This window comes from Taudactylus pleione, unplaced genomic scaffold (genome assembly GCF_031769625.1).
Source record: "Taudactylus pleione unplaced genomic scaffold, aTauple2 ptg000019l, whole genome shotgun sequence".
NCBI classification, from domain to species: domain Eukaryota; kingdom Metazoa; phylum Chordata; class Amphibia; order Anura; family Myobatrachidae; genus Taudactylus; species Taudactylus pleione.
In genome coordinates this window covers 10960279-10973170 of record NW_028284421.1, presented here as the reverse complement: position 1 = coordinate 10973170, position 12892 = coordinate 10960279, and the positions used below count along the sequence as shown (strand labels likewise).

Sequence of the window (12892 nt, the reverse complement as noted above, 5' to 3'; positions counted from 1 at the left end):
GTACACTCACAATATCATTTTCTTACCGTTTTTTAACGACTTTCATGATTCTGTAGGTTGTCCCCACAGCATTAACAGCCCTGGATATCTCCTCCCAAATCCTGTCTTTGGCTCCAGCCCCCATATTTCTTGGGGCATTGACAAAGTTCTCCATTGTCATGGTCACCAATGTCTCAAGCTCGATCCGTGAAAACGGAGGGTTTCTTGGCCTTGGCCTGCTTGAGCCCGCCTCCTCATCCTCTACTGGTGGAATTGGATTCCCAGCACCTACAACATTGTTTAAATTAGATAAAATTTTAATAATTTTTTTAGGGAAATATGAACTGTTCTTGTGTTGTTGAAAAAATGTGATTCGCACTTACCTGCCTCAGTTGGCCTATGCTCACCATGCTCCTCGCTTGACATTTTGCTAACCTGTGAGAGAGCATGAAGAATACTGCAGACTTTTTAAGAGATGTGAGCGCATCCCTGGATTGGTTACCCGTGCATACCTATTTGCCTAAGTACAATGCACACCTTTCCTGCATTCCGTAATCACTGCGTGGGTTGTGCTGGATGTGAGCGCATCCCTGGATTGGTTACCCGTGCATCCTTATTTGCCTAACTACAAATGCACACCTTTCCTGCATTCCGTAATCACTGCGTGGGTTGTGCTAGATGTGAGCGCATCCCTGGATTGGTTACCCGTGCATCCTTATTTGCCTAACTACAAATGCACACCTTTCCTGCATTCTGTAATCACTGCGTGGGTTGTGCTAGATGTGAGCGCATCCCTGGATTGGTTACCCGTGCATCCTTATTTGCCGAACTACAAATGCACATCTTTCCTGCATTCCGTAATCACTGCGTGGGTTGTGCTAGATGTGAGCGCATCCCTGGATTGGTTACCCGTGCATCCTTATTTGCCTAACTACAAATGCACACCTTTCCTGTATTCCGTAATCACTGCGTGGGTTGTGCTAGATATGAGCGCATCCCTGGATTGGTTACCCGTGCATCCTTATTTGCCTAACTACAAATGCACACCTTTCCTGCATTCCATAATCACTGCGTGGGTTGTGCTAGATGTGAGCGCATCCCTGGATTGGTTACCCGTGCATCCTTATTTGCCTAACTACAAATGCACACCTTTCCTGCATGATTCAATAATTGTTTTTTTTTTTCTTTATTTAAGGCAAAGCCAAATGTTCCCTTACTTGTGGGTTGTAGTTGGAGTGATTTGTGGTGCAGGAAGGGATTGTTAGTGGTTACATTGTTTGGAGTTGTTTGAGAGGTGCTTGTGTGAGTTGTTTGAGAGGTGCTTGTGTGAGTTGTTTGAGTGTTGCTTGTGTGTGTTGTTTGAGAGGTGCTTGTGTGAGTTGTTTGAGAGGTGCTTCTGTGAGTTGTTTGAGTGTTGCTTATGTGTGTTTTTGGAGTGTTGCTTGTGTGTGTTGTTTGAGTTTTGGTTTGGTTGTGTCTTGTTTTGTTTTTTTTGGTGGTGGGGTTTTTTTGCCTTTATTTTTGTTGGTGGTTTATTTATTAGTTTTATTTTTGTTGGGGGTTTTTTTTTAAGTTTTTTTTTGGGGTGTTGTTTTTAAAAAAAAAAAATTTTGGTGTTTTTTTTTTGTACCTTTTTTTTGGTGGGTGTTTTTTTTTGTTCCTTTATGTTTGGTGGTTTTCTTTTTGTTCCTTTATTTTTGGTGGTGGTTTTTTTGTACCTTTTTTTTGGTGGGTGTTTTTTTTGTTCCTTTATTTTTGGTGGTTTTTTTTGTTCCTTTATTTTTGGTGGTGGTTTATTTGTTCCTTTTTTTTGGTGGTTTTTTTTTGTTCCTTTATTTTTGGTGGTGTTTTTTTTTATTGTATTTTTTTGGTGGTGGTTTTTTTTTTTTTACTTTTTTGGTGGGGTTTTTGGTTTTCAAATTTGTTTGGTGCATTTACAAAACCCCGTTACTTTTTGTGTTTGAGCCGGTTACTTGTTCTGTTTGGGTGGCCGGGCTTTTGTAGCCTTAAAAAACCAACGTTATTAGAAGACTCAAGTAAGTGTGCCAGCCTACTGCATTTTTTGTTTTTTTCTTTTTGTTCTACAATCCTAAAAATATTACATTATTTGTTACAAATTTTTTTTTGTATTTAAACATTTATTAAAGGTGTTTAATAGTCCATTTTGTACTTGAATCAGGTAAGTGTCTATTTATTCAAACCTAAAATTATGTTTTATTTATTTATTTCTTTTAATAATGTTTTTTTTCTATTTGGTAAATGTAAATTCGTACATTTAACAACAATTCATATTGACCAATTTAAAAGTTAAGGTTTGTTTTAACAATAATAGTAGTAATATTGGTTTGGACAAAAAAAAATTTTTCTTCCCTAAAAAAATCAACCGTACAACAAATACACATGTAGGGATTTCCGAAGATGGCACTGCCCGACCCTGTAAGAATATGCACCATTATTATAAAGCTAAGTATTTTTGAACAAATAATCAAAAACCATTCTATAGAACCAATTTAAAATATAAATTTAACTTTACAGAGCAATGTTGGACAGCTAATAGTGGCCATGTTGCCTCCCACCAACCTTCCTCAGCCTCCTCCTGGGCGTAGGCATAGGAGGCGTGCAAGGGCCAAGATATATAGAACACGTGTCACCCTTTTTGGAATGCCTGATGATGTGGTTGTAACCACTTATCGCCTGCCTCCAAATATTATCCTAGACACTCTTTCAATAATAAAGAATTATCTAGAAAGTCAGATTCACATTCAAACAGCAACCTCACCACTTACACAGTTGTTGGCGGTGTTACATTTCTGTGCCTCAGGGTCCTTCCAAACCACTGTGGGGCTGGTGGGTGGCCTCTCCCAGCCCTCATTTTCACAGATCCTGAGGCTTGTGCTAGATGCATTTTTCAATCATCTAGCACATTTTATTAGTATGCCTTTGGATACGGAAGCCGTTGATGTGGTAAAGCAGAAGTGAAATTGCAGGCTTTCCACACATCATAGGGGTAGTGGATGGCACTCACATAGCACTTCAGCCCCCTGCATGCAGGGAACAAATATATAAGAACCGAAAACATTTCCATTCCCTAAATGTAATGGTGCTATGTGATGCCTCCCTCCAGATCCTCTCCCTGAATGCCAAATTCCCAGGCTGCAGCCATGATGCGTACGTGATCCATCATTCAGGGATTTGGCCAAAATTAAGCACACTGCAAGCTGGTGACGCGTGACTTCTTGGTAAGTAAAAATCCAGTATGCATCTATAGTAATAGTGTAAACATGTTTTCATGGTAAATGTATGTATCTTTTGGTGTCCCATTTCCATCAGGTGACAGTGGATATCCTTGCACGCCCTGGCTGCTGACTCCTTATTTGACTCCCACACCAGGGCCCCAAACTCAATATAATGGTGCGTTTACTGTCACCAGACAGGTGGTGGAGCGCTGTATTGACCTTTTAAAGGGCCAGTGTCTCCATCACTCTGGTGGTGCACTCATGTACTCGCCGGATATGGTTTCTCGCATTGTGGTCCTGTGTGGGATTTTACACAACATTGCAATAAGGAGTCGAGTACCCATGCAGCCAGAGGAGGCCTTGCCAGAGGATGGCCCCACGGAGGAAGGTGTTGTGATGCTGTCGGGGGGGGCCAGACGCGATTATGTTGTTTCACCTTTTTTTAGGTAAGAATATTTACTTGTTTTTTTTTAGCAAAACACTTATTGCAAATGTATTTTAATGTGTACCTTTTTTTTTTGTTTTCTTTTCCTACCAACCAAATCACAACACTTTCCAAAACCTGCAAAACTAAAGGAACCCATTGGCAATACCCTGTATGTTTTTGGACAACTAACACATTTAGCACCGGATATACCCCAACATGTTTAGCTAATTTGCCTTTATTAATTTGTATGTTTTCCATTCAAAAATCTGTTTGTTTTTTACTATTGTTGTTTATGTCTGACTAAGCCAGATGTTTTCTTTGGCCAAACCCTGAGGACATTTGTTATGTGTGAATCTGTTATGAAATTCTTTTTACGAGTAAAAGCGTGTTGGCAACATGTTTGTTATTTAATACATTTTTTCAATTAAATACAAATGGTGTTTTTTTTTATTTTTTTATGAAAGCCATTTTGAGGTGGATAATGTATGCCAACCCCTAAAAAAAATTATACATTACTGCAAATGTTCTTAAGGTTTACTAATAAATTTTTGCAGTTCTTACACTATGGAAAGGCACCCAGCTTTGTTCACAAAGTTATTGATATGGAGAATTACACCCTTTAATGTGTTGCAAAAAAAGAGGACAAATGTTTGCACCACAAAAACTTTAATGTAAGAAAATATTTTTGAGAGAAATGGACAAATATGATACAAAAAAACTAAAAATCCTCCAAACTCCCCACAATTCGTTGGAGGCAGCAGTAGGCCTGCATTAAATAGCCACTTGTGTCTCGAAGCTCCTCACTTATTTGCCTCAGGATGTTTGTTAGATCTGTGGACAGAAACATTTTTTTTTTGGATTAAATACTTCATTAAAATTACAAACATTTGAACATTACACATTATTCAATATACCAAAAAGTGGGTAAACACAATGATGTTAGGGTGTGTTTGAAAGTTTCAGCCACACATTATTAATAGGTTTATACTTTTATGGTGTAAAAATAATTGGAAACCCTAACTATGTGGCATAAGCCAAAAATCCCTATGATGATGTTAAAAATAATGGGAGGTGTATTCTTAAGTCATGATGGCCATATCCTTAAAACACAATGCACGTATTCACTTCTAGAATGTTCCTGATAATCCTAAAATACAATGTGTTTGTTTGCTATGGCAAACATCACTTTTCCTAATGAAGTTACATCTTAGTACATTTTAAACACAGTGTACACAACATCAACAAGGGTAGTCTGGTTCCTAGCACCTTGCCAAGTTGTGTGACATGTTTTTTTACATTGTAAAATACTAATCCTAATGTAATCATTATTTCCTAAAAATACTAAACATTTTTTAAAGCCCAAAAAACCTACATTTTTGTGGTCCACAATAAAAAAAAGGCCCAGGCACAAAACATAAGGTCGCAATTGTGAAAAACAGCATTACTGCGCAATGATTTTGACACCCATACTGAAATGACAAAAAAAAAACAACGGTAATAAATTTAAAAAAATACATGGATAACAACAACACCAAAAAAAAAAAATACAAAACACATACCCTCAGAGTGGTCTGGCACAACCACAGATGTCGCCGGAGATGCTGCAGGAGAAGGGGAATAATCTGGAGTTGGGGGAATGGTGGAAGGGGAAATAGAGCAGGAAATATCCAAGGGAGGGAATATATGGGATGAGTGGGCAGGGGAGGGAAGAATACTCGGGGAGGATTGGAAGAGGGAGGGAGGGTTACTGGGGGAGTATGGTGGTGGGGAGGGAGGGCTGGGTTCAGCAGATGGTGAGGGCTGCAGGTTGGCAACTGCATTTCTTTGATTTCTGCGTGCCCTTCTCTGTCTCCGCTGTGCTTCTAAAATTTAAACATAAAAAAAAAAAGTTCGGCTGCACAATACAAGTACACTTTACACATTCCGGACAATATACAGGAGGGTTTTTTAACATTGACTAAAATAATTGGCAAAGGAACATTTTTAACAGTCCACTAATTATTACTTTTAAACAAATGCATACTTACGTCTGCGTATTTGCACCCGCAAATTCAATAAAAGTGCAGGCGACCGGCGGGGCAGATCAGACCAGCGCCTCTCTAATTGTGCAATATTGCGCCTGTATCCCGCACTTCTCAGGGTTCGCCTCACCTCCGCATAGGCTGCCCGCTTTATGCGGTTGGAAATAGGTGGCTCTGCGGACGTAATCCGCCTGTCCAGTATATTCACCAGGATCAGCAATTCTCTCCTGGTAAAAGCCGCGGCTCTCATGATGGCAATGGCCGAATTTTCAGAAAACATGAAATATACATGGGCTAAAAAAAAGATGATTGGCTAAAATATTTACACAGTTTCCATAAAAAAACACTATTGGCCAATCCTTTAATCATGTGGGCCGAAAAATAAGGCTACAGCATGCAGTGTGCAATTGCAAACATAAGAGTGCAAATGATCCTAACGCAAAATGCACATGTATTTTTAAAGATAACACACTTATCAACAGTACATTCACAGATAATAAATCTTACTTTGTTTTTTAAATTGTGTTAAAAAAAAGCGAACGGAGAAAAAAACAAAGAAATGAACAATAAAGTTTATTGACACATGGTAAAATACTCGTTTTCAAGAACAGCAAGAGTTAAACACTCTTAATTAGATAATTGACAACAAGCTCATAACAAGCTGATCGATAGTCCATGAAAACATGACATGTGACCATCAAAACAACACATACGGCCGCAAACATCAGAACATAATTAGCATACAACGAATGACAGCGCCTGACTACGATTGTTTCGTTCGTTCGATCAGATCAGTCGGTAGCTAGAGGAGGTGCAGTGCTAACGAATGGGCGTCACTTTGTTTACGATCGACCTGCCGTACAATTGGAATTTGCGGTCGTTGGCCGTACGACCGTGCGGCCGCAACGACCGACTCTGAATGAGGTCTATAATTCCATTTAACTCCTTTTATAATTCAGAAGCATCTGTGTGTTTAAGCAATATTTATTTGGGTCATATTACATGTTCCATTTTATATACGTGGTTTAGTTTTAATAAATATACAAATGTTTAATTAAAGAAGCCATCTCTTGTTTTCATATTGACAAGCAGATATTTAAACAATACAATTATATTTGATATCAGCTTACTGATTTTCTATACCAGCGCATATCTTTACAAATTATATAATTGAATATATGTGGTTGCCTAGACCACCAATGGTTAAATGCTGAATTGGTGGCATGATGTCATCCATCCAAATATTGGTATGAAGGAAGTAGTTGGCTATTGCTTGCTTATGGAGCTGTCAGCTGCTGCTCCTCAATGTCAGTGTTTAGCTGGAATTGTGACTCTTATACAGGATTTCAAAACCAAGCGCCACACTCCAAGTTTGATGAGCAGATGATGCCATCTCCCGCCTGCAAATATAAGACGCAGCGGTCGGGAGTGCTGATGCCAAAGAATGAAGGGGTACCATTTGCTAGGTGTGCTGAGTATGGCTCCGTCAGTAATTCCTTTCTATTTCCACTACTTTATGTATTGATTTATATAGTGCATACTTTACACTGTATTACACACAGTGCTATACACAGTTTAGGTTTGGTGCCTGGGACACAGGAAGACAAAGTGACTCGTCCAAGGTCACAAAGAGCTGACAGTGAAATATCTATTCCATGCTCCAGTGTCCTTAACCACTGAGCTACCTCTTCTCCTTCCAGGAATACGAATATATATGCACTGCACATAAATGGAGTCATTAGAAATAGTATTTAATTGAAATGTACATACTAGCAAGATGAGATATTATAATTTCAGTTTTTATGGTTATATTTTGTTTGTTTCTCTGTTGCCAATGTTATTCTCATTGGATATTCTATTTCAATGAGCTGTAGCTACATTATCTGTAGGTATATCACTATTGCTTTTGCTGGTCACATACATTGCAGTGTATAGAAACCCATAGTATTCATACCAATTGCTTAACGTACAGCTATTTATTTAATTCAGCCATATACCTTATGAAAACTCGGGGCAGATATTAATCATCTACAATGATGGTCTCCGAGACTTCTGGTCACAAACAACCCCGTGTGATTATCGCTGAAATCAATGTTACCTAAATTAAATGCTTAATCTGCACAAAATCAAACATAAATGCTACATACTTTTCAAGTTTTATTTAGGAATAATGTCACTGGGAACAGATTTAAAAGCTGCTTTCATGGTATCATCACTCACATGTCTTGTCTCTTGAGTTGCAGTTAGATATGTTGGTAGACGCCTGTATTTGTTTAACATAATACAGCAATGAAATGCATAAATGTTCAGTTAAAACAGCCCTCTTATAAAGTATGCATGTTATGCAGGCAGGGAAGTGTATATCAACAGTAAATTATTATTTTCAATTTTTTTACATTTGAAAAGTCAAATAAGGTATCTGACGTGTTTAGCCTGAAGGTCTTGCTTCTTTGGTATCTTTACTATTCAGTTAAGTGGTACATGCATAATGACTGTATTCTGGATAAGAATGATATTCTGAGAGATGAGCAATACTATACAGAATGCTTTCCACTCTGGCATCTCTCAGCATCTCATGTAGCAATGTACTCTCTCTTAAGGGCAGCCCGACAGGAGCAGAGTGCGAAGCAGCGGAAGCCCGACAGCGCTGGAAATCCCGAACGTGGCTAGGTAAGTATCTGCTAACCTAACCTAACCCTAACCCTCCTTAGGGGTGCCTAACCCTAACCACCACCTTCCCAGCTGCCTAAACCTAAGTCCCCTGGGGGGGTGCCTACCCCTAAGTCCCCCTCGGGGGTACCTAACCCTAACCCTCTCTCCCCCTAGCCTATCCCTAACCATGCCGGGGGGGTGCCTAACCCTAAGTCCCCCCCGGGAGCCCTAAACCTAACCCTCCCCCCCGCGGCTGTCCGCTCACGGCGTCGGGGAAATGCGGGCGTCTACATCTAGACGCCCGGCATTTCACCCATGCCGGGATAAGACAGTCGGGAAGCCGGCTGCCGGTATTTAGGCAGTCGGCTTCCCAATTGCTTCCCCTCTTAAGGCGGGTATCCACTACTAGACATACAAACGAGAGCACAATACTACAGCACCGTCTGCCGACAAGTCATTGTTTCTTACCATTTATTATGTAAATGTTACATTAGCCCCGAATTATTAAGATTGGCGGATTGTCAAATTTCAGAAGCTAAAAGTTATTAAAATGGTTTTCATTTGTCAGCACAATTCTTTCTTCAAAGAGAAGACTATTGTATTGTTTAAGATTTTTCCCTTGTACCTCTGTAGGTTTATTGGCACTCCAGTGCCCACATTCTTGGGGAAACCATGGAGAATTACTATGGAGGCTGCTTGTGCTATGGACCACCCATTGAAAACGGCTTTTATTATGACATGTACTTAGAAGAAAGGTGAATTAAGTGTCTCTATAGTCCTATAATACACATTTTATTATGGATTACATAGAATTATGGTAAATCTCACATAGTACATTTTGGGGCCAATACAGATTTGCACGCAAGTCGATTGCTCTGCATGCATAGAAATAAATGTAATATAGCAGAGTAGACCTGCGCACTGAGCTTACCTACCGAAGGTGAGCTGCTAACAATTTATAGGTATCCTTACCTACAAAGTATACATAGACAGACAAAGATGTTGTAGCGCTCAACCTGCGTGAAAGCTAATATAATAATGGAGTGGTGTTCTCAATTAATCCTTCCTCAAACACCGATCAGTTTGGTCTACATCCTGAACTGAGTGACATTGTTACCATCCTACATGTGCATCTTTTCTGGCTTACTTTGGTGTAGCGCATGACTCAATAAATCACCATAATTTTTTATTATCTGCATTGGCATATTTTCATATTATCGTATAACATACAGTATACTACCTCTACCTCCATTCTTAGATGTGATTTAGTATAAGCTAACTAAGCGGGTTACCAGTTTATATACTTAATTGCCAGGCACTTACAGTTCTATATATTTGGACTTATAACACAGGAAGGATTAATTGAGACCACTCCATTATTATATTAGCTTTCACGCAGGTTGAGCGCTACAACATCTTTGTCTGTCAAAAAAATAAATGTGTATATTCACTCATACTGCATGCAGAGTTGTATGCATTAATGCTGTCGCACTGATCCCGTTACTCTGCTTATGGCAGTAGGCATCATCAATATCAGAGTGCATTTGCACTGGTGCAAAATCAGACGGATCTCTGCATACACTTAACTCTGCATAGACTGCAGCTCCGCCCACCCCATGATGCACGCTCAGAACACTCCCTTTCCACTCAGTTATGCTCATTCACCCACATGTGGAAATGCAAATGAGATGCGTATGCCTGGGAATCGCCTGTAGTTGCTCATAGTTGCATATTCTTAGCCATGCACAGTTGTAAACATCACAAGTCATAGGCAAACGCAGGGGGGTTTCCGTCTACCTGGAAACCCCCGTCCCCGGCACACACCATGACCACAATAGAAATAGTAATATAATACAATGTTACTAGTGCTGCATGTTCTTCTCAGTATCACAAATGAAATGATCAACACCTGTGGATCTTTTAAAATGTGTCAGCCAGTAATAAATATACCTGTGCACCAACTAGGAGATGTGGAAAACATGCAATGTTAGGTATGCACTGCTATAGACCATCAATAGGGTTAATTATTAATACTGTATAATAATACACTATCCAGTGCATAAGGAGACCAATATGTACATATATGTCCAGGGCAGTGCTAGGTTCTTCTGCTGCTCCCCCAGACTCCCGGACTTGCTTCATACTCTGGAATGGTGCCCACATCTGAAAAGAAAAACATTCTGCTCAGACAGGATGGACCTACTGCTGTATCTAATGGCTTACTGTGATTGCTGGTCCTGTATATGCAGGAATTATGCCACACAATATACTTTGTATGGTGCATATTAAAGCTGGATAAGTGCTAATCATACCCACTTCATGGACTGGCCACACTCACTCTAAAATCAAGCATTTGGAAACCCCCCCGCTAGAAATCCTGCGTTTGTCACTGCAAGTACCATCCTCAAGGCTTGCCTGCAACTCTGCAGCAGTCCCTTTTACGCGGTCTTTTGCTCTCCATTATGTAGAAGAGTTCCCTCTGATGTCATTTATGTATTTTTTATGTTTTAATTTTTCCCAAAACTTTACAGACATATTTAAAATAGTTTAACTTACTTTCCCATTATATTGAATTAGTATTCTAAATAAATAAGAAAAATTATTTACCCTAAGGAAATGTGTAGGCATACTAATATTAGGACAAAAAGACACTGAAAGATGCATTATATAAATAAACATAATTTTTTTTTGTATGTATAAAGATCCATTATTTTATACATATTTTGTTTATTGCCTGTACACGCCTCCTGACCCCAGCAATATAATTACTGGGTGCATTGTTATGGTCTCTGTGGTCCTGGAGTAATTCTGTATGACATATATATTGTGATTTCTCTAGAGGGGTGTCTAGCAATGAGTTTCCTGTCCTAGAGAACATGTGTAAGGCCATCGTTAAGGAGAAGCAACCCTTTGAAAGGCTGGAAGTCAGCAAAGAGCTGCTTTTGGAAATGTTTAAGGTAACAGAGGCAGAATTGAAATGAATACATTGATAACCTAATCTTTTGCATTGATTTGTAAGTGGCCCTAATTGCACTTTGTCATGTAATACCATCCTGTCATAACCACTTCCCTTACAGTTGTTTAACACCGTGTCCTTATTTTGTCTTAGTCTAGAACATTTTATCCTTTACCTCACACCCTTAGGATATTGTATTCAACCTTTGGTTACCTGCTTATGTTAAACCATTTTTGTAGAGGATGCAGTTTCCCCATTAATATTTTTATATTAATCCTTTTTTTTCCCCCAGTATAACAAATTCAAATGTCGGATCTTGAATGAAAAAGTTGATACCCCAACCACAACCGTATACAGGTGACTAGAACACTAATTAATATAATTTATTGTAATCAGAGTGAAGAAAACTAATAGACAGCAACTGTATGAAATGTGCGAGGAGTGAATGCAGGTATTATGTAGTAAATGGCAGCCACAGGCATGTACAGAACTGCACAATCATTATGTACTTTTTCAACTTTAAATATGATGATCCCCATTTTCAAGTACCCCAAATTTGCTGGGATAACTTATTTTCTGGAAAAAAATACTCCTAAATTCTATTCTGCATCAAGCATAGAAAAACGCTATTTAGCAGCTATTGAGCCCATTTAAAAACAACAAATACCTTCAGAAAGCCAAATCGGGGGTACCATAGTGAAGCCCATGTCAGAGCATCATTTGGGAGGTGACAGGTTGATTTCCCCAAAAATGACAGTACTTTCCGCTTGTTACAGTATCGCCGGGTGCCGTTTACTCGTACTTAGAATTTAATACGGGGTAAAGCGTGCACGCGTGTGATACTTTAACGCCTACAAAACAGGCAAAGTCGGTGTTAAGTCCAGGCCGCGTTAACTTAATGAGGCTCGGCTCAAATTGAATATGGCTCTATATTTGTTTCCGTCAGCACATACATATGATGCAGCGAAACATAGCTTTGGGAGCAGTTTGCCTTGTAATACAAATAATATATATATATATATATATATATATATATATAGAATAGTCGATACAAACAAGCGGCGGCACTCCGGAGACTTTGCAAAAAGATTAATGTATTAATGTAATCATGTTACACAATACTGCACCAACATTTCGGGACACACCCGTCCCTTTGTCAAGGTATAAGCAGTGAATCAAGCTAACTAAATATATGAGAATATACTTTGCAGATAATTTTGTACCAAAACTGTGGGTATATGTCCACATACATTTATCATCCGTGTGCATTACACATAACGAGTGAGAGCAGTGGCCAAGCAGCTTATCGTTTTACTTTTTACCTGCATGCGAAATGCTACATTACAGTGTCACAGCCGCTGACACTGTAACATAGCATGCAGATACACCCGATGTCACACACAGAATATTGGCATTTTAATCAACGGAAGCTGCTTGTGCGTCCTATTAACATTGCTGTGGGAATAAGACGCATTTGAAGGTAAATAGTCGCACGAAAAGACGCTCAGCGCTACCGAGTCACTTCACGGCATGGCGCGACTAGAAGGGCTGTTTAACGCGCAAGAAGGCTACATGTATGAGGACACATCTGTATAGTCCTTAAGGGATCTCTTTTCCTGTA

At 39.3% G+C, this 12892-nt stretch overlaps 1 protein-coding gene across 1 annotated transcript in view; it reads left to right on the top strand.

Annotated features, from left to right (window-relative positions):
* Positions 1 to 12892, top strand: part of LOC148540329 (threonine--tRNA ligase 2, cytoplasmic-like) — an 89160-nt gene that overhangs the window by 58219 nt on the left and 18049 nt on the right. The window contains exons 5-7 of the mRNA XM_088445429.1: positions 8949 to 9070; positions 11155 to 11272; positions 11564 to 11628. Coding sequence (XP_088301555.1) covers positions 8949 to 9070; positions 11155 to 11272; positions 11564 to 11628 — 305 coding nt within the window. The remainder of the gene's footprint in view (positions 1 to 8948; positions 9071 to 11154; positions 11273 to 11563; positions 11629 to 12892) is intronic.